Raw genomic sequence first — 22,312 nt, 5'->3', positions numbered from 1 at the left:
CCGGCTGTGATTGGGTGACGGGGTGAAGGGGGCCGGCTGTGACTGGGTGACGGGTGAAAGGGGCCGGCTGTGATTGGGTGGCGGGTGAAGTGGGCCGGCTATGATTGGGTCACGGGGGAAGGTGGCCCGGCTGTGATTGGGTGACGGGGTGAAGGGGTCGGCTGTGATTGGGTGACGGGTGAAAGGGGCCGGCTGTGATTGGGTGACGGGTGAAGGTGGGCCGGCTGTGATTGGGTGACGGGTGAAAGGGGCCGGCTGTGATTGGGTGACGGGTGAAAGGGGCCGGCTGTGATTGGGTGACGGGTGAAGGGGGCCGGCTGTGATTGGGTGACGGGTGAAAGGGGCCGGCTGTGATTGGGTGACGGGTGAAAGGGGCCGGCTGTGATTGGGTGACGGGCGGGCGGCGCGGCAGATTTGAACGCGGGCGGACGGGCGGACGGAGGAGCCGTGCGGACCGGAGCGGAGGAACCCACCGCGCACCGTAAGGAGCCACTGACACCACCCCCCCCTCCCCACCGGCCGCGCTGACCGCCGGGACGGCCGCTCGGTCCTCCGGGGTCCTCCGGGCGGCGGTTGGAGTCCAACCGCCACATCCGGGGCTGCCAGAGGCGGCGGCCGCCGCTGATTGGTCGGTCCCGGGGGTTTGGGGGGGGTGTGGGGTTGGGTGGGTTTGGGTGGGTTTGGGGGGGTGTGGGGGGGGTGGGGTGGGTTTGGGGGGGTGTGGTGGGGTGGGGTTGGGGGGGTGTGGGGTTGGGTTGGGTGGGGTGGGGTGGGGTGGGGTGGGGTTGGGGGGGTGTGGGGGGGTGGGTGGGGTGGGGTTGGGGGGGGGTTGGTTGGGGTGGGGTGTGGGGGGGTGTGGGGGGTTGGGTGGGTGTGTGGGGGTTGGGGGGGTGGGGTTGGGGGGGTGTGGGGGGGGTTGGGTGGGGGTGGGGGGGGTTGGGTGGGGGTGGGGGGGGGTTTTGGGGTGGGGGGGGGTTGGGGGGGTTGTGGGGGTGGGGGGGGGTTGGGGGGGTGTGGGGGTTGGGTGGGGTGGGGTTGGGGGGGTGTGGGGGGTGGGGTTGGGGGGTGTGTGGGGGTTGGGTGGGGCTGGGGTTTGGGGGGGTGTGGGGGGTTGGGGTTGGGTTGGGTGGGGTTGGGGTGGGGTTGGGGTGGGGTGGGGTTGGGGGGGTGTGGGGGGTTTGGTGGGGTGGGGTTGGGGGGGTGTGGGGGGTTGGGTGGGTGGGTGGGGGGGGGGGTTGGTGGGGGGTTGGTGGGGGGGGTTGGGTGGGGTGGGGTTGGGGGGGTGTGGGGGGTTGGGTGGGGTGGGGTGGGGGTGGGTGGGGTGGGGTTGGGGGGGTGTGGGGGGTTGGGTGGGGTGGGGTTGGGGGGGTGTGGGGGGTTGGGGGGGTGTGGGGGGTTGGGTGGGGTGGGGTTGGGGGGGGGTGTGGGGGGTTGGGTGGGGTGGGGTTGGGGGGGTGTGTGGGGGGTTGGGTGGGGTTGGGGGGGGTGGGGGGTTGGGTGTGGTGGGGTGGGGTTGGGGGGGGGTGGGGGGTTGGGTGTGGTGGGGTGGGGTTGGGGGGGGTGGGGGGTTGGGTGTGGTGGGGTGGGGTTGGTGGGGTGTGGGGGGTTGGGTGTGGTGGGGTTTGGTTGGGTTGGGGGGGGTGTGGGGGTTGGGTTGGGGGTGTGGGGCTGGGGCAGTGGGGGGGCAATGGGATGGGCGTGGGGGCGTTGGTGTGGGCAAGTGGTAGAGGGGTAGGGGCAATGGGATCATGTGGGGGCAATGGTGGGGGCAAGTGGGAGCAGTAGAGTGGGGGTAGTGGAGGCGGTGGGTGCAAGTGAGGGCAGTGGAAGGGGTTGGGGTCAATGGGATGAGCAATGGGGGGCAGTGGAGGAATGGGTGGGCAAATGGGCCCCCTCCACCTCCATTAGGCAATGGTGATTTAACGTCATAAAATAACCACAACAAACTACACTGAGCCTCAATTGTGTGAGGTGATGTGGTCGCAGTGGAGGTTGGGGGCAATGGGCTGGGTGTGGTGATGGGGGAGTATGTGGGGGCAGGCGTGTGTGGCGTGCTGGTGGGGGAGATGGTTTGGGAAGAGGGTAGAGTAGAGGGGGATTGGGGGATGGCTAAGTGGGAGGGGGTAGGGTAGGTGGTGGGATTAGTGTTGTGGGGAGGGTTAGAATGAGGTGTGGAGGAGGTTGTTAGGAGAGGAGTGGGGTGGTCAGATGGGGAGGGAGGAGGTTGAGGGGAGGAGTGAATGGGGCCTGCCGGGAGGGGTCTGGTGGATGTGGAAGGGGTCCCCTGTGGTCCCGCTCCTGCTGGTTTGCCTCACCCAGAGTTTTGGACTCCTCCTGTGCAGGTTGGGACTGGCCAATGGGGACGTCAAGCAGCAGCTGCATGGAGACCCCGGTGAAAGTGGTCTACAACAAGCATCTGGGGAATGTTCTGGACCCCCGCTCACCCACTGCCGGTATCCTGCGCACACCTATCGAGGTATGTATCTCCCACTGGCCGACCCATCCAGCAGTGAGAAGCCGATTGCTGGCTGTTCAGTTACTGGGCTTCCTCGAAATGCTGGCGCAGTGGTCCAAGTCTCTGAGATCCCAGAAGGAGGACATTTCTGGGACCCTGGTGGAGATATTTGCCTCACTGTTAACCGTGGGAGAGAGTCCAGAAGACTGGAGGGTGGCTGACGTTGTGCAGCAAGGTTCTTCGCGTACAGGAGTCAGGGGGAGGGGTGGGGAGTGGAAGGGGTGATGTTGCAGTTGTACAGGACGCTGGTGAGGCCGCACTTGGAGAGTTGTGTTCAGTTTTGGTCAACCAGCTACAGGAAAGATGCCACTAAGCTGTAAAGAGTGTGGAGGGAGATTTATGAGGATGTTGCCGGGACTCGAGGGTCTGAGATGTGGAGAGAGGTTGGGACTCTATTCCCTGCAGTGTAGGAGGCTGAGGGGTTGACCTCATAGAGGTGTATAAAACCACAAGGGGCATCGATAGGGTGAATGCACATAGTCTTCCCCACCCCCAAGGGTTGGGGAATCAAGAACCAAAGGGCACAGGTTTAAGGGGAGAGATTTGATAAGCACCTGGGGGGCAACTTCACCCAGAGGGTGGTCCATATGTGGAACGAGCTGCCTGATGAAGTGGGTGAGGCAGGTGCATGAACAACATTGAAAAGGCACTTGGACAGGCCCGTGGATGGGAAAGGTTGAGAGGGATAGGGGCCAAACGGGGGCAACTGGGACTGGCTCAGATGGGAATCTTGGTCGGGACAGACCGGTTGGGCTGAAGGGCCTTGCGCTCCCAAGAACCGGGGAATGGAACAGCAGTCTGAGGAGCTCTCTTGGATATCGGGAAGCATCCACCTGTGTTCCCTGCTGCACGCTCTGTTTCCTGGACTGCCTGCCCCCTTCGGATGCTAATGGGCTGGCTGTTCTCCCCAACACCCTACCCGTCTCAGGTTCTGGGCAGCCCCGGTACACCCGATGCTCGAGTGGAGCTGGACGATGAGGAGGAGGAGGGAGAAGAGGTGTCAGGCTCGCTGGACCCCCGCTCACCTACCCCCGGAGTCAGCCGTACGCCCCTCAAACCCAGCGTGACCGGTAGGTACCGCAGTCGCCGATCACCTCCCCAACCCTTGGGGTGGAGGGAGTGTCTTGTCCAAATACTGACCGCCCCACCCAACTCTTCCCCGTCTCAGGTTCAACCACACCTTCCTCTCCTGGGCACGTTTACCCCGTCCAGCTAAGTGTGAGGTGGTGCGCTTCAGAAGGTTAAATGGTAAGGGGACAGGACACAGGAACTGGCAGGACCCTTCATGGTGTCGGTGTACAGGGGGGGATCTCAGGGTCCGTATCCACAGCTCCCTGAAAGTGGCCGCACAGGTCGACACGGTGGTAAAGAAGGCGTATGGCATGTTTGCCTTTATAGAGTCACAGAGTAATGCAGCATGGATACAAGCCCTTCGGCCCAACCAGTCCATGCCAACCATGGTGCCCACCCAGCTAGTCTCAATTTCCTGTGTTCAGCCCATATCCCTCCAAGCCCTGCCCCTCCATGTACCTATCCAAGTGCTTCTTAAATGACACTTGTACCTGCCTCACCCACTTCCTCTGGCAGCTCATTCCATGTACTCACCACCCTTTGCATGGGAAAAAGTTGCCCCTCAGGTCCCTTTTAAATCTTTCCCTTCTCACCCTAAACCTATGCCCCTAGTTTTGGACTCCCCTCCCCTGGGGAAAAGACTTACTGTCCACCTTATCTATGCCTCTCATAATTTTAAACACCTCTAAGATCACCTCACCTTCTCCTATGTTCCAAGGAATAGAGACCTAGCCTGGCCAACATCTCCCTATAACTCAGGCCCTCTTGTCCACACGACATCCTCGTAAATCTCCTCTGCACTCTTTCCAGTTTAACCATGTCTTTCCTATAACAGGGTGACCAAAACTGTACACCGCGCTCCAAGTGCGGCCTCACCGACGACTTGTGCAACTGCAACATAATGTCCCAACTCCTGTACTCAGCGCACTGACTGATGAAGGCCAGCGTGCTAAATGCCTTTTTCACCACCCTGTCTACCTGTGATGCCACTTTCAACAAGTTATGCACTTGTACTCCTAGGTCCCTCCGTTCCATTACACTCCCTGGTCCCCTACCGTTCATAGTTCGTCCTACACTGGTTTGACTTTCCAAATGCATCACCTCACACCTATCTGTTTTGAAATCCACTTGCCACTCTTTGGCCCACTTCCCTAACTGATCAAGATCCCCCTGTAATCTGCGATAACTTTCTTCACTATCAACAACACCTCCTAATTTCGTGTCATCTGCAAATTTGCTGATCAAGCCTTGTGCATCCACATACAAATCATTCGTACAAATAACAAGGGTCCCAACACCGACCCCTGCGACACCTCACTGGTCACCAGCCTCCATTCCGAGAAACAACCTTCAACCACCACCCTCTGCTTCCTACCTCTGAGCCAGTTTTGAATCCACCTCACCAGTCCTCCTTGGATTCCATAGGACCCAATATTCCAGACCAGCCTCCCATGCGGGGCCTTGCTAAAGTCCAAATAGAGAACACCCACACCCTACCCTCATCTACCCTTCTGGTTACTTCAAAAAAAAAGCTCTAAAAGGTTTGTCAAACACGACTTCCCACACAAAGCCATGCTGACTCCTCCTAGTTGTATCCTGTCCATCCAAATGCTGGTAGATGCTGTCCCTCAGAATTCCCTCCAGTAACTTCCCCACCACGGATGTCAGGCTGACCAGCCTGCAGAATCCCGACTTGTCCTTGCTGCCCTTCTTAAACAATGGAACATTCGCCACCTTCCAGTCATCAGGAACTTCACCAGTGGCTAACGATGAAGCAAATATCTCTGCAATTTCTTCTCTGGCCTCCCACAAAGTCCTAAGATATACTCAGTCAGGCCCTCAGGATTTATCCACCTTTAGTGTTCTGTAAGGCTGCAATACCTCCTCCCTGGTAATGAGGCTTCTCCAAAATATCTCCACTGTTTCCCTTATCTTTTGAGCAACCATAACTTTCTCCTTGATAAACACTGAGGAAAAATATTCATTAAAAATCCCACCCATCTCCTAGAGAGAGAGAGAGAGAGAGAGAGAGGGGGGTGGCCTTGATCACTCGGGGGACCTACTCTCTCCCTGGCCGCCCTTTTACTCTTAACATATCTATAGAACCTCTTGGGATTTTCGTAAACCTTACCTGTCAGATGCATCTCATATCTTCTCTTTGCCCAGCTGATTTCCCTCTTGGGGATTTTTAATTGTTTTATAGTCATCAAGGGATTCGCCTGTCCCTGACCTCCTGAACCCAACATTTGCTTCCTTTTTCTCAACCGGAGCCTCAATATCCCTCGTCAGCTGAGGTTCCCCAAATTTGCAGGTTTACCCTTCACCCCAACAGGAAGATGGTATCTCTGGACTCTTGATGTCTCTCTTTAAACATCTCTGCCATTTGTTCTTTTCCCTTCAAACAGTCTCACCCAATTGACCTCTGGTAGACCCTGCCTAATTCTCCCAAAATTAGCCCTGCCCCAGTTTAGGACCCTAACTGATGGACCTGTCCTATCCGTTTCCATTGCTATCTTAAAATGAATCGAATTATAAGATTTCTTTGTTAATCACATGTACATCACAACACACAGTGAAATACATCTTTTGTACAGTGTTCTGGGGGCAGCCCACAAGCGTTGCCACACTTCCAGCACCAACATAGCATGCCCACAACTTCTTAACCTGTACCTAAATGGAATGTGGGAGGAAACCGGAGCACCCGGAGGAAACCCATGCAGACATGGGGAGAACGTACAAACTCCTTGCAGACAGTGGCTGGAATTTAACCTGGGTTGCTGGCACTGTAATGACGTCACACTATGGTCACTGGAGCCAGAGTTGTCCCTGACTGCCACCCCAGTTACCTGCCCTGCCTCACTCCCTGAGAGGAGGTCCAGTATTGCATCCTCCTGAGTAGGACCCTCTTCATATTGACACAGCACACTTTCCTGGACACACTTCACAAGTTCCACCCCATTCAGGCCCTTAACACTATGTGGGCCAGTCAATACTGGGGAAATCGAACTCTCCCACTAATACAACCCCATTATTCTTACAGCTGTAAGCAATTCCTCTGCACACCTGCTCCTCATGTTTCTGCTGACTATTGGGTGGGGGTGGTATAATACAGCCCCACCAGAGTGACCCTCCCCTTGTTCCCAAGTGCTACCCACGTGGCCTCAATGGATGATCCTCCAAGGATGTTGTCTCTAAGCACTGATGTATGGTCCTCCATTATCAAACCAGCCACACCCTTTCCTTGCTTACCTGTCCCTCTGCATCTGTTGCAGTTGTGATATTCCAGTTCCCAGAGCCAATCCACACTCTGAGTTCATCCACCTTACCTGTTAATTCCCGTGCATTGAACTATTTGTTGAGGTATTGAGTTCAAGAGTCAGGAGGTTATGTTGCAGCTTTATAAAACTCTGGTTGGCCCTTGTCTGGAGTGTTGCCTTCAGTTCTGGTCACCCTGTAACAGGGAGGCTGTGGGGACTTTGGAGAGGGTGCAGAAGAGGTTTGCTCTGGATTTGAGGGCATGAGCTATAAGGAGAGGTTGGACAAACTTGGGTTGTTTTCTCTGGAGCAGCATAGGCCGAGGGGAGACCTGATGGAGGTTTATAAAAGTCCTTTGGCCCAACTGTTCCAAGTTGCCTACCTGAGCCAGTCCCACTTACCTGCATTAGGCCCGTATCCCTCTAAACCTTTCCTATCCACAGACCTCTCCAGGTGTCTTTTAAACATTGTTAATGTACCTGCCTCAACCACTTCCTCTGGCAGCTTGTTCCATGTACCCATTGCCCTCTGTGGGGGGGACGTTGCTGCTCAGGTCCTCTTTATACCTTTCCCCTCTCCCCTTAAACCTATACCCTCTAGTTCTAGACTCCCCTACCCTGGGGGGAGAAGGACTGATCATTCACCTTATCTATGCCCCTCAGCCTCCTGTGCTCCAGGAAAAATAGTCCCAGTCTCCCCTTATAACTCAAGCCCTCCAGTCCCAGCCAGGTCCCTGTGAATCTTCTCTGTACACTCTCACCTAATGACATCCTTCCTATAGCCAGAACATTTGGCACATCCCCTTTGATCCTCACCAATTTTTACCAATGCACCATAGAAAGCATCCTATCCAGATACATCACTGCTTGGTACGAGAACTGCTATGCCCGTGGCCACAAGAAACCACAGAGTTGTGGACACGGCCCAGCACATCACAGAAACCATCCTCCCCTCCATGGACTCTGTCTATACCTCTCGCTGCCTCAGTAAAGCAGCCAGCATCATCAAAAACCCCACACACCCCAGACATTCTCTCTTCTTCCCCCCCCTCCCATTGGGCAGAAGACACAAAAGCCTGAAAGCACGTACCACCAGGCTCAAAGACAGCTTCTACCCCACTGTTATAAAACTATTGAACGGTTCCCTAGTGCAATAAGATGGACTCACGACCTCACAATCTACCTCATGGTGACCTTGCACCTTATTGTCTGCCTGCACTGCACTTCTCTGTAATTGTGACACTTTATTCTGCATTCATTTTATACTACCTGGATGTACTTGTGTATGGAATAATCTGTCTGGAGGGCATGCTTTTACCCTGTAACTCAATACCTGTACAACCTGCCCCCTCTGCATCTCTCTATGGCAATGAACGCCAAGGACTGATTTCTGTCAGAGAAGAAAATCTTTCTCCCCTCAGTCTTAAATGATCCTTAATCTGAGACCATGCCCTCTGGTCCTGAACTCTCCCAATGAGAGAAAACAGTCTTTCAGCACCTGCCCTGTCTGGGACCCCCACCCCAAAAGAATCTTGTGTTTCCATAAGGTCAGCTCCCATTCTGTTTATGTCCAATGAGTAGAGCTGAAACCTGGCTAAACTTTCCTCATGGGACAGTGCCTCACTCTCTGAACCTCCTCCAATGATCCCTCAAATGGGGGGAACCAAACTTGCTCACAGGACTCTCGATGTGACCGCTTCTGGTGCGTTGTGCCGTTGCAATGAGACTTTGCCGTTTCCTACTCTGACTCCCTTAAAGCAGAGTACAGTATTAATGGTAGGACTCTCGGCAGTGTGGAGGATCAGAGGGATCTTGGGGTCCAAGTCCATAGGATGCTCAAAGTGGCTGCACAGGTTGACTCTGTGGTTAGGAAGGCATCTGGTGTATTGTCCTTCATCAACCGTGGAATTGAATTTAGGAGCTGAGAGGTAATGCTGCAGCTATATAGGACCCTGGTCAAACCCCACTTGGAGTACTGTGCTCAGTTCTGCTCACCTCACTACAGGAAGGATGTGGAAGCCATAGAAAGGGTGCAGAGGAGATTTACAAGGATGCTGCCTGGATTACGGAGCATGAAAGCGGGTTGAGCGACAGAGGATGAGGGGGGACCTGATAGAAGTATATAAGATGATGAGAGGCATTGATCAGGTGGATATTCAGAGGCTTTTTCCCAGGGCTGAAATGGTGACCACAAGAGGACACGGGTTTAAAGTGCTGGGGAGTAGGTATAGGGGAGACGTCAGGGGTAAGTGCGTGGAATGGCCTACCAGCAACAGTGGGGGAGGTGGATAAGATAGGGTCTTTTAAGAGACTTTTGGGTAGGTACATGGAGCTGAGGAAAAATAGAGGGCTATGGGTCTCTAAGGTAGGGATATGTTTGGCACAGCTTTGTGGGCTGAAGGGCCTGAATTGTGCTGTAGGTTTTCTGTTTCCAAGTGCCGTCATTCCAATCATCTCTGCCACTGTGCTGCCTTTCTGTTCTTCTGAAAGGGAAGTTACAAAGACAGTGGATGGGACGAAGGGAACACTTCTGATACAGTGGGTTGTCAGGTGATCCCAATGTTTACGGTTTAGAACAGAACACTACAGCACAGTACAGGCCCTTCAGCCCACAATGTTGTGCTGACATTTTATCCTGCTCTAAGATCTATCTCACCCTTCCCTCCATCCCATATAACCCTCCACTTCTCTATCATTCATGTGTCCATCTAAGAGTCTCTTGAATGCCCCTGATGTATCTGCCCCCACAACCTCTGCCAGCAGTGCGTTATTCAATTTTTCAGTTATTCAATTTGTATGCAGTGCTTCAGTTATTCAATTCGTATGCACTGTGCTGTTTAAAAATCAAAGGGGTTGATCTGATAAATTCTGAGGGTTTCCTCCAGTTAGAAAGTCCATAACGATAAATGTAAAGGCCTATTTAAGAATGTAACATTCTGACTGTCTACCCTATCTGTGCCTCTTAATTTTCAAAACCTCCCCTTGGCCTCCAACACTCCAGAGAGAACAACCCAAGTTTGTCCTTGTAGCTTGTATCCTCTAATCCAGGCAGCATCCTGTTACACCTGGATCCTTCTCACAGTCTCCATGTCCCTCCTGTAATGGGGCGACCAGAACTGCATGCAATACACCAAGTGCGGTCTGACTGAAGTTTTGTATAGCATGTTTTAGCATTTGTATAGCAGGGTAAAAGCATTTGCATGTTTCCTTACTCTTGTACTCAGCACCCCTGCCAATGAAGGTAAGTGTGCCATACATCTCCTTTCCCACCTTATCCACTTATAGCCACTTCCAGTGAACTGTGGACCTGGAACCCAAGATCTCTCTGTACTTTACTGCCATTAGGGGCTGACCATTAACTGTACACTTTCTCCTTTTATTTGTCCTCCTGAAGTGCAACACCTTGCACGTGCCCAGATTAAACTCTATCTGCCACTTCTCTGCCCGTATCGGCAACTGATTTATACCACTCACAAACAAGAGGTCCTAGCACCAGTCTTTGCCTGAGAGAGCTGTAGAATCTAAATACTCCCAGTACAACTCTGATGCAAGGGGAATCACAGGCAGTAAAGTCGATGTGCAGAATCGGCTGTGATCGTGTTGTGTGTGAACAGCAGATTCCTGCACTTTTACTGTGTTCTGGAGATTGATGGAGGAGGTGCTGAAGATTTATAAAATCATGAGGGGCATAGATAAGGTCACAGCCTTTTTCCCATGGTAGGGGAGTCCAAAACTAGAGGGCATTGGTTTAGGGTGAGGGGAAAGTTTGAAAGGGAATCTGAGGGGCAACCTTGAGGCTGCTGAGGTCAAGAGGGTTGAGAGCTTCAAGTTCCTAGGAGTGGACATCACCAATAGCCTTTCCTTGTCCAACCACATCGGTGCCATGGCCAAGAAAGCTCACCAGTGTTCTACTTCCTCGGGAGGCTAAAGAAATTTGGCATGTCCCCCCTTGACATGCACCAACTGTTACCGATGCCCCATAGAAAGCATCCTATCTGGATGCATCATGTCTTGGTACAGCAATTGCTTTGCCTGGAACTGCAAGAAACTGCAGAGTTGTGGACATAGCTCAGCACATCACAGAAACCACCCTCCCCTCCATGGACTCTGTCTATACTGCTCGCTGCCCCAGTAAAGCAGCTGACATAAAGACCCCACCCACCCCAGACATTCTCTATTCTTCCCACCCCCACCCCCACCCTTCCATCAGGCAGAAGAAACAAAAGCCTTAAAGCACGTACCACCAGGCTGAAGAACAGCTACCCCACTGTTATAAGACCATTGACTAGTCCCCTAGTACAATAAGATGGACTCTAGACATCACAATCTACATTAGTTGGGGTATTGAGTTCAAGAGCCACGAAGTGATGTTGCAGCTCTATAGAACTCTGGTTAGACCACACTTCGAGTATTGTATTCAGTTCTGGTCACCTCATTATAGGAAGAATGTGGAAGCTTTCAAGAGGGTGCAGGGGAGATTTACCAGGATGTTGCCTGGATTGGAGAGTGTGTCTTATGAGGATAGGTTGAGCGAGCTAGGGCTTTTCTCTTTGGAGAGGAGGAGGATGAGTGGTGACTTGACAGGCGTACAAGATGATAGATCGAGTGGACAGTCAGACTTTTTCCCAGGGTGACAATGGCTAACACAAGGGGACATAATTTTAAGGTGACTGAGGAAGATATAAAGGGAATGTCAGGGGTAAGTTTTTTAGTGGTTGGTGCATGGAATGTGCTGCTGGCAGAGGTTGTGGGGGCAGATACATCAGGGACATTTAAGAGACTCTTAGACACATGAATGCTAGAGAAATGGAGGGCTATGTGGGAGGGAAGGGTTAGATAGATCTTGGAGCAGGATTAAATGTCAGCACAACATTGTTGGCCAAAGGGCCTGTACTGTGGAGTGTAAGAGAATGAGGGGTGATGTTATATACATAGAACACTACAGCAGTGAGGAAAAAGGCCCAGCCTGTTCAACCTCTAACTTAGTCCCTCAAGTCCCAGCAATGTCCTCTTAAATCTCCCCTGCACTCTTTCTGGTTAAATAACATCTTTCCTATCGCAGGGCAACCAGAACTGAACACAGTACTCCAAGTGCAGCCTCACCAATGTCCTGTACAACTGCACTGTGACCTCCCAACTCCTGTACCCAGTGCCCTGACAGACAAATGCAAAACTCCTTCACCACCCTGTCTACCTGTAACCCCACTTTCAGGGAACCATGTATCTGAACCCTGGGTCCCACCACACTCACCCAGAGCTCTGCCTCCATTCCAGGGAGAATGGACCCAGCCTTTCCTTGCACGCTCTGACCTCCTTTCTCCCACCCCCCCCCCCCCCCCCCCCAGACAAGTTCGGTTCCCTGACCAAGCAGCTGAGCGGGATGTTCATCGGCCCAGAGTCCGGGACCCAGAGAGGCGATGGGGACCCCTCAGAGGTCAAAGGTGCTGACCAGCTGCTGGACTGTGAGGAAGAGGAGAAGGAAGAGGCAAGGGACACAGACCTCACTCCCCAACCGGGGCACCCACAGGAGGACCAAGAGGACCCAGTCAGTGCCAGGGTGTGGCTGCAGGACCAGAGACCCACCAGCAAGTTGGTGCAGCGAGAAGGTCAGTGGATTTCTGGGGGGAAGGGTTAGTCACAGAGTCACACAGCACTGAGACAGTCCCTTCGGTCCAGCTAGTCTGTGCCCACTGAGACTGCCATCTGAGCCAGTCCCATTTGCCTGCATTTGGCCCATATCCCTCTGAACCTTTCCCATCCATGTACCTGTCCAACTGACCTTTAAACCTTGTTGATGTAAATAAAGATCTTTATTAGTCACATGTACATTGTGCAAAAGACATTTCACTGTGTGTTTCAGAGTGTTCTGGGGCAGCCTGCAAGTGTCACCACACTTCTGGCACCAACATAGCATGCCCACAACTTCCTAGCCTGTACGTCTTTGGAATGTGAGGAAACCAGAGCACCCGGAAGAAACCCGCGCAGGCATACGGGGAGAACGTACAAACTCCTTACAGACAGCGGCTGGAATTGAACCCAGGTTGCTGGTGCTGTAAAGCGTTATGCTAACCACTACACTACTGTGCCTGCCCACCTGCCTCAATCACCTCCTCTGGCAGCTCATTTCATGTATGGACCACCCTCTGGGTGGGAAAAGTTGCCCCTCAGGTCCCTATTAAATCTCTGTATTTAAACTTGTGCCCTCTAGTTCTTGATTCCCCAACCCTGGAGAAAAAGACTGTGCACATTCACCCTATGTATGCACCTTGTAAATTTTTTTACACCTCTATAACATCACCCCTCAGTCTCCTACACTCCAGGGAATAAAGTCTGCTTAACCTCCTCTCTGTGACTCAGTCCCTTGAGTCCCAGCAACATCCTCATAAATCTCCCTCTGCACTCTTTCGACCTGAATGCCATCTTTCCTGTAGCAGGGCAACCAGAACGGAACACTGTTCTCCAAGTGTGGCCTCACCAGCATCCTGTACAACTGCAACATCACCTCCCGACTCCTGTACTCAGTGCCCTGACTGAAGGCCAGTGTGCTGAACACCTTCACCACCCTGTCTACCTGTGACCCTACTTTTCAGGGAACCATGTACCTGTACTCCAAGGTCCCTCTGTTCTACAGCACTCTCCGAGCCCCTGCCCATCACTGTGAAAGTCCTGCCCTGGTTTGTCTTCCCAAAATGCAACACGTCGCACTGATCTGAATTAAACTCCCATGTGCCATTCCCTGGCCCACTTCAGGACTGTGTGTGGCTCGGGTAACTTCTGGCGATGGCGATTCTGCTTTTGCTGCCCTGGTCCTCCCAGCTGGGAGAGGTCAGAAGGTGCTGTCTCAGGGGCCTCGGTGGGTTGCTGCACACACTGCCACTATGTCGGTGGTGGAGTCGGTGACTGGTTGTGGGTGGGTAGCCCGTCAGGCAGGCTGCTGTGTCACGGAAGGTGTCGAGATTCTCGGTTCTTGAATCTGCACCATTCCAGTTGAGTGGGGAGCATCCCGTCACACTCAGGACGTGAGCCTTGTGGATGGTGGGTGGGCTTTGTCTACAGGAGCAGGTGAGGGGCTGGGAATCCCCAGGTCGGTAACTCCCGAGTGCGGATGTGGCTGCCCCAGTTCTATTCTGGTCAATGGTAACCCACAGCACATTGAGTGTCAGGGGGGTGAGAGCTGGGTTTTTCTCATGATGGGTATCATCGTTTCCCGGCACTCGTGTGGCGTGAATGTTACTTGCCACCTGTCAGCCCAGGCCTGGTCTTGCTGCATTTGGATGGGGACTGCTTCATCACCTGTGCACGGTCATCAGCAGACATCCCTACACCTGACCTTGCCATTGTAGGAAGGTCATGGATGAAGCAGCTTGAAGATGGCCTGTGCTGACCCAAGGTGCCCATATCCCTCTGCACCTTTCCTATCCATCTGCCTGTCCAAATGTCATTCACGTACCTGCCTCACCCACTTCCTCTGGCAGCTCGTTCCATGTACAGACCACCCTCTGGGTGAAGAAGTTGCCCCTCAGGTCCCTATTAAATCTCTTACCTAACATCTGTGCCCTCTTGTTCTTGATTCCCCACCGCTGGGAAAAAGAGTGCATTCACCCTATCTGTGCCCCTTGTGGTTTTATACACCTCTATTCCTCAAAGTATAGGAGACTGACAGGTGATCCTATAAAGTCCCAGCCTGTCCAACCTCTCCCTGTAACTCAGTCCCTCGAGTCCTGGCAACATCCTTGTAAATCTCTCTGCACTCTTTCCAGTTTAACATCTTTCCCATAGCAGGACGACCAAAACTGAACACACAACTCCAAGTGCCTCCTGTACAACTGCACCATGACCTCCTAACTTCTATACTTGGTGCCCTGACTGACAAAGGCCGGCGTGCCAAATGCCTTCCTCACTGCCCTGTCTACCTGTGACCCCAATTTCAGGGAACCATGTACTTGTAGAACAGAGGGACCTTGGAGTACAACACTCCCCACAGCCCAACCATTCACTGAAAGTCTGACTTGGATTTGACTTTCCAAAGTGCAGCACCTCGCACTTACCTGAATTAAACTCCATTTGCCACTCCTCAGCCCACTTACCCAGCTGATCAAGATCGCCCTGTGAATTTTTTGATAACCTTCATTGTCCACTTCACCACCTATTTTGGTGTCATCTGCACACTTACTAACCGTGCCCTACACGTTATCCGAATTGTTGATATAAATGACAACAATGGGCCCAGCACCGAGCCCTGGGGAACACCACCGGTCACGGGCCTCCAGTCTGAGAAACAACCTTCCTACCATCGAGCCAAGGTCTTGGGGAAACTACAACCTGACCTTCTATACTCAGTGCCCTGACTGACAAAGGCCTGTGTGCCAAACTCCCTCCTCACCACCCTGTCTACCTGTGACTCCACTTTCAGGGAACCATGTACCTGTACTCCTGGGTCCCTCTGTTCTACAACACTCCCCAGGGCCCTGCTGTCCACTGAACATCCCACCATGGTTTGATCCCCCAAAAATGCAACACCTCACTTACCTGGATGGAATGCGGTTTGCCACTCCTCAGCCCCCTTTCCCAACTGATCAAGATCCTCCCCCGTACTCTAACTTTTGATTTTGAGTATCTTATTGGTCAGGGCACTGACCGTAAGAGTCAGGAAGTCACATTTCAGCTGTGCAAAAGTTTGGTCAGGCTGCTCTTGAAGTACTGTGTGTAGTTCTGGTTGTCCCATTACAGGAAGGGTGTGAGGGCTCTAGAGAGGGTACAGGAGAGGTTCACCAGGTTGCTGCCTGGATTTGAGGGCATGAGCTATAAGGAGAGGTTGGACGGACTTGTGTTATTTTCTCTGGAGCAGCAGAGGCTGAGGGGAGACCTGATGGAGGTTTATAAGATTGAGAAGCACCGAGTACACAGTCAGTATCTTTTTGTCCCCCAGTGTAGAAATGTCTAATACCAGAGGGCATATGTTTAAGGTGAGAGGGGGTATGTTCAAAGGAGATGTGTGGGGCAAGTTATCTACACAGTGCTGCGTGTCTGGAATGCACTGCCGGGGTGGGGGTGGAGGCAGATACAATAGAGGGGTTTCAGAGGCTGTTAGACAGGCTCATGGATGTGCAGGGAATGGAGGGAGATGAACATTTTGGAAGCAGAAGGGATTAGTTCTGCATTTAATTACAAGCTTAGTTGGGCACAACATGGTGGGCTGCAGAGCCTGTTCCTGCGATGTGCTGCACTGCTGAGTGTCACAGGATGTATGTTCGGAAACCTCGATCCACCCCGACTTGCGTCTCTCCACAGCTCACCCACTGTCGAACCGGGGAAGACGGAACCAGCCGGGCAGACCACAGCTGGTGTCAGCAAAGGGCCGGTGTCCCCTGCAGGTCCTCAAGGATGACAACTCCCCAACCTGTGCACTGGCCAGGAGACAGGTACTGGTCCTCAATAGCGTCAGCTCGACAGAGGGAGGTGAATCGGCCCCAGGTTCCCGCTCCCCATCCCTGTCCCACTGACCCCGGGTTAGGGAGGGGGGTGAACCACCCTGAGTCCCTGCTCCCTGTCCCACTGACCCCGCCTACCCCCACCCCTGGGTTAGGGAGGGGGGGTGAATCAGCCCCAGGTTCCTGAACCCTGTCCCACTGACCCCGGGTTAGGGAGGGGGGTGAATCAGCCCTGGGTCCCTGCTCCCTGTCCCACTGACCCTGCCTACCCCCCCCCCCCCCCCCCCCCCACCACCATTGGGTGAGGGAGGGAGGGGGAGGTGAATCAGCCCTGGGTTCCTGAACCCTGTCCCACTGACCCCTGTGTTAGGGAGGGGGGGGGGGGGTGAATGGGCCCTGGGTTCCTGCTCCCCATCCATGGGTTGGGGAATGAGTTGAATGGGCTCCTGCTTGCTGCCTTCCCCCCCCTCTAACAGCCTCCTTTCTCTCCCCCTCCCTGTACCCCAGGTGAAGGTGTCTCTAGGCTCCTCAGGCAGCCCCAGCGAACTGATCCCCAGGACCCTCCTGAAGCTCGGACAGTCCCCGGCGGACAAGGAGAACCACAGATCCCAGTGGCTGTCGGGAGAAGTCAGGGCCTGCCCTCCCTGACGTTGTTGGGGGGGGGGGTGTGTCACTGTGCGTCTGAGTGGGGTGGGGGATAGGGGCGGGCTGACCTGACCCTACCCCACCATCCTCACACCTCTCTGGAGGACAACACTAACCCTGCTCAGTCTCCCACCCTGCCGTGTTAGCTCAGCCCCGTGTCAAAGACCTTCTCCCACTGACTCACTACTCACTGCTGTAGATATGGAGCTTCCCACTGCCCCCAGGGTGAGAGGGGGACCTGTCCACTGCCTCTCCTGCTCCCTCGCTCTCCCTCTCTGCCAGCTCGTTTTATCCTGTTGAAATCGTTAATAAAAGTGCTGTTTTATTTTCTCCAAACTGTGTGTGTGTCAGTGCACTGGGATGGGCCTTGCACCCACCTCATCTGCACTGACATCCATGGGAATCCCATCGCCCTGCACCTCACCTGTTGGCTTCTGTCTCTCTCACTGGGCAATTCAAGGGCTGCTCCAGGCAGTTCTTGCATGTGGTCGGTGATGCTGCTCGGTGCACAAGGATAGGATGTGGTGGAGATTGTGGAGGGACAGAGGGACATCGGTGTATGAGGGTTGGACGCGCTGTGGATGGTGGGGTGTGTGGAGGGACAGAGGGACCTCGTGTACGAGGGTAGGACGTGCTGTGGATGGCGGGGTGCGTGAAGGGACAGAGGGACCTCGTGTACGAGGGTTGGGTGCGCACACACTCACTGGTGGGGAGTGTAGGGGGACCTCAGTGTATGAGGGGTAGGATATGCACACTGTGAACAGTGGGGAGTACAGGGGTGCAGAGGGACTTCTCTGTACGAGGGTGGGGTGCGCGTGTGAGTGCACACACACCGTGAATGGTGGGGAGTGTGGCGGGACAGAGGGACCTCAGCGTACAAGGGTTGGACACACACACACTGTGAACGGTGGGGAGTGTAGGGGGACCTCCTACAAGGGTAGGACATGCACACCGTGAACAGTCGGGGGGGGGGAGCGGAGGGACCTCTGTCTACGAGGGTAGGACACACACTGTGAATGGTGGTGAGGGACAGGGACCTCAGTGTACGAGGGTGGGACGCGCACACTGTGAACGGTAGAGAGTGCGGAGGGACTTCGGTGTACGAGGGTAGGACACACACTGTGAACGGTGGGGAATGCGGAGGGACTTTGCTGTACGAGGGTAGGATACACACTGAACGGTAGAGAGTGCGGAGGGACCGGTGTACGAGGGTAGGACATACACACACACACACACACCATGAGCGGTGGGAAGGGTTCTTGGAGTATTAAGGAACAGGTACCCTGGTGTACAGATCCACTGCCCCCGCAAGGTTGTGGCACAGATGGATATTTTGGTGCGAAGGTTCCCGGGAAGCTGGCCTTCATTAGCCGGGTGCAGAATACAACAGCAGGGAGGTCTTGTCACAAGTGGTGTCAGTGGCCCAGCTTTCACCACCCTCTCCAGCAGTGTGTTCCAGCTTTCACCACTCTGGGTGAAAACGGTCCCCCTCAGATCCCCTCTAAATCTATTACCCCCTACCCTGAATCGATATCCCCAAGTTTTACCCGTCTCTGATCTGGGGACAGGTTTTCCTGCCGTCTATCCAATTCCATACCCCCACCCCAGGCACCTACCACCCTCTGTGTTAAAACTCTTCCCCCCCCCCCCCCCCACCTTCAATGCATGCCCTCTGGGTATTAGACATCTCGACCCTTGGCGGAAGAAAGATACTGGCTGTCTACTCTATGCCTCATAATCTTATAAACCTCTATCAGGTCTCCCCCTCAGCCTCCGCTGCTCTGTAGAAAAAGGACCCAAGTCTGTCCGGACCTCTCCTTATAGCTCACGCCCTCTAATCCAGGCAGGGTCCCGGTGAACCTCTCCTGCACCCTCTCAGAGCCCCCGCACCCCTCCCATTAAGGGGCGGCCAGAATTGAATCCAATACTCCAGATGCAGCCTGACTTCCTGACTCTTGATCTCAGTGCCCAGACTGATGATGTCAGCATGCCGTACGCCTTCTTTACCGACCTGTGCGGCCACTTTCAGGGAGCTGTGGACTCAGACCCAGAGATCCCCCCGTACATCAGCGCTGTTAAGGGTCTGATGGCAGGGTAGGGGGAGGTGGTGTCACATCTGGGAATGGGGGCTCGATGCTCAGTGACAGACACAGGATTGCACAGACCACACTAAGTCTAGAGGTTTATTGGCGTGTCTAACACCCAACTACAGAGGTCCCCGCCAAACCCCCCCACCTCCTCTTCCTGGATCCTCTACTCCGGTGCAGTGGGAGGTGGGGGGATGAGTGTGTCGGGACGACGGTGCCCTTTCAGTTCCAGATCTTCAGGAAGCTGTCCCAGGACCCTGTCGCCACCGCCATCCCGTTCTCCGGAACGCCCAGGCAGCTGACACGGTTGTCGTGTCCGGACAGGACACCTGTGGGGGAGAGGAGGGAGGCGGGAGGGGGAGACAGACCATGAGACGCAGTGTTAGCCCAGCCCGTCTCCACTGCTCCAATTGTGACTGATATCTCTTCCCCAACCCCATTCTCCCGGTGACCCTCAACCCCCCCCCCCGACCAATCATCAAACTGTCAGTCTCTGCCTCAGATACACCCAATGACGTGGCCTCCACAGTCCTGGGCAACAAATTCCACAGATTCACCTCCCTCTGGCTGAAGAAATTCCTCCTCATCTCTGGTCTAAAGGGACGTCCCTTTATTCCAAGGCTGTGCCCTCTGGTCCTGGACTCTGCCACTGATGGAAACACCCTCCCCACGTCCACTCTATCCAGGCCTTTCAGTATCCGGTCGGTTTCAATGAGATCTCGCCACCCCCCCCCCACACCCCCCCCCCCCCCCCAATCCTTCTAAACTCAGCAAGTACAGGCCAGAGACAACACATGTACCTCATACGTTAACCCTTTCATTCCCGGGATCATTCTTGTGAACCACCTCTGGACCCTCTCCAATGCCAGCACATCCTTCCTTAAATACGGGGCCCTAAACTGCTCACGTTACTCCAAATGTGGTCTGAGCAACGCCGCGTAAACCCTCATCAGCACATCCTTGCGTTTATATTCCAGTCCTCTCGAAATGAATGCTAATGTTGCATTTGCCTTCCTCACCACCGACTCAACCTGCACGTTAACCTTCAGGGAATCCTGCACTAGTCCCTCTGCACCTCTGATTTCTGAATTCTCTCCCCGTTTAGTCCACGCCTTTATTCCTTCTGCCAAAGTGCATGACCGTACACCTCCCCACACACTGTATTCCATCTGTCACCTCTCAGAGAACATAGAAAACCTACAGCACAATTCAGGCCCTTCAGCCCACAAAACTGTTCCAAACATGTCCCCTACCCTAGAAATTACTAGGCTTTACCGACAGCCCTCTTCTTTTTTCTCAGCTCCGTGTACCTATCCAACAGTCTCTTAAAAGACCCTATCGCATCCGCCTCCACCACCGTTTCCGGCAGCCCATTCCCCGCACTCACCACTCTCTGAGTAAAGAAACTTACCCCTGACATCTCCTCTGTACCTGCTCCCCAGCACCTTAAACCTGTGTGGTCACCATTTCAGCCCTGGGGAAAAGCCTCTGACTATCTACCCGATCAATACCTCTCATCATCTTATACACCTCCATCAGGTCCCCCCTCATCCTCCGTCGCTCCAAGGAGAAAAGGCCGATTTCCCTCAACCTGCTTTCATAAGGCATGCTCCGCACCCCAGGCAGCATCTCCGCCTGTATCTGCAACTGATCTGTATCCTGCTGTGTCCGTTGGCAACCCCCTACACTGTCCACAACACCACCAGTCTGTGTGGCATAGAGACAGGCCCATTGACCCATTGGATCTATGCCAACCAAGATGCACCATCTAACCCAGTCCCATTTGCCTGTGTTTGGCCCCACATCCCTCTAAACCTTTCCTGTTTATCTACTGGTGCCTTGTAGACATGTAATGTACTTGCCTCACCCACTTCCCTCTGGCAGCTCGTTCCACGTTACAGACCACCCTCTGGGTGAAAAACTTGCCCCCCAGGTCCCTATTAAACCTTTCCCCCTTAAACCTGTGTCCTCCAGTTCTTGATTCCCCCAACCCTGGGGGGGGGAAGGGCTGAGCCTGTTCACCCTTTCAATGCCCCTTGTGGTTTTATTACACCTCTAGAAGGTCACCCCTCAGGCTCCTACACTCCAGGGAATAAATTCCCAACCTGCTCAACCTCTTCCTATAACTCAGTCCCTTGAGTCCCGGCAACATCCTCGCAAATTGCCCCTCTGCGCTCTTTCCAGCTTAGTGCCCTTTCCCACAGAAGGGCGACCAGAACTGAACGCAGTTCTCCAAGTGTAGCCTCACCGACGTCCTGTACAACTGCAACATCACCTCCTGACTCCTGTACTCAGTGCCCCTGGACCGGTGAAGGCCAGCGTGCCGAACGCCTTCCTCGCCACCCTGTCTACCTGTGACCCCACATTCAGGGAACTGTGTACCTGTACCCCGAGGTCCCCCTGTTCTACAACACTCCCGTCGTTTACCAGTCTCTCTATGTACCTGTACCCCGAGGTCCCCCTGTTCTACAACACTCCCTGGGGACCCTGCCCTTCACTGTGAACGTCCCACCCTGGTTTCTCTTCCCGAAACGCCTCAGCCAGCACCGCTGGGCTCTCTCACCGCAGCGCTCCGCCTTCAGCGTGTCCCAGACATTGCAGTTGAAGTCATCGTAGCCGGCGAGGAGCAGGCGGCCGCTGCGGGAGAAGGCGACCGAGGTGATGCCGCACAGAATGGCCTCACTGGCGTAGACGGCCAGCTCCTGGTCTGCCCGCAGGTCGAAGAGCCGGCAGCTGGCGTCATCCGAGCCCGTGCAGATGGCCTGGCCGCTGGGGAAGAACTGTGGGGGGAGAGCGAGGGGGGAGTCAGAGGGAGTCCCAGACAGTCCGTCCCCTCCCCGCCCAGGGCTCGGACACGGCAATCGGGCCTGTCCCAGTGCCGGATGGTCTGTGTATGCCGGGATGGGTCAGTGCATCACAGGATGGGAGGGTCCCCACCCGGCAGAAATCCCCACCATCACCACCCCAACCCCACCCCCACACCCCTCATGACCCCCACCACTCACACAGATGTCAGATCCGTGCCCCAGGACGGTCTCTATCCCAGTTTGGGACGGTCCCCTGACCCACTCACACAGATGGTGTGGATGTCGGACCCGTGCCCCAGGAAGGTCTCCATCCCAGTTTAGGATGTCCCACACTCACACAGATGGCGTTGATGTCGGACTCGTGCCCCAGGAAGGTCTGCCGACACTGGGCCTGCCGGATGTCCCACAGTTTGGCCGTGGCGTCGCACGCCCCTGAGATGAAGAGGGAGAAGTCGGGCGAGACGGCCAGGCTCATCACATCGCCGCTGTGGCCCAGGAAGAT

The 22,312-nt window shown here is 54.5% G+C and overlaps 2 protein-coding genes across 2 annotated transcripts; one reads left to right on the top strand and one right to left on the bottom strand.

The window, feature by feature from the left end:
• Positions 1 to 365: 365 nt before the first annotated feature.
• Positions 366 to 17,366, top strand: cdca3 (cell division cycle associated 3). The gene is made up of 6 exons (XM_052009899.1): positions 366 to 481; positions 2,343 to 2,476; positions 3,444 to 3,585; positions 12,186 to 12,446; positions 16,132 to 16,262; positions 16,779 to 17,366. The coding sequence occupies exons 2-6, from the start codon at positions 2,357 to 2,359 to the stop codon at positions 16,917 to 16,919; spliced, it is 795 nt and encodes a 264-aa protein (XP_051865859.1). The 5' UTR covers positions 366 to 481; positions 2,343 to 2,356; the 3' UTR covers positions 16,920 to 17,366.
• A 1,859-nt stretch (positions 17,367 to 19,225) lies between these two features.
• On the bottom strand, positions 19,226 to 22,309 carry LOC127567215 (guanine nucleotide-binding protein G(I)/G(S)/G(T) subunit beta-3-like; the record flags this gene model as incomplete). Its single annotated transcript, XM_052009898.1, has 3 exons — positions 19,226 to 19,332; positions 21,567 to 21,783; positions 22,148 to 22,309. Coding segments are annotated over 3 exons (486 nt in total), but the record flags the coding sequence as incomplete, so codon positions are not given.
• Positions 22,310 to 22,312: the final 3 nt, after the last annotated feature.

The sequence above is a fragment of the Pristis pectinata genome, unplaced genomic scaffold, assembly GCF_009764475.1.
Source record: "Pristis pectinata isolate sPriPec2 unplaced genomic scaffold, sPriPec2.1.pri scaffold_210_arrow_ctg1, whole genome shotgun sequence".
Classification (NCBI taxonomy): Eukaryota; Metazoa; Chordata; class Chondrichthyes; order Rhinopristiformes; family Pristidae; genus Pristis; species Pristis pectinata.
The sequence above is the reverse complement of the archived record's forward strand: the minus strand, read 5'-3'. Positions and strand labels throughout refer to the sequence as shown.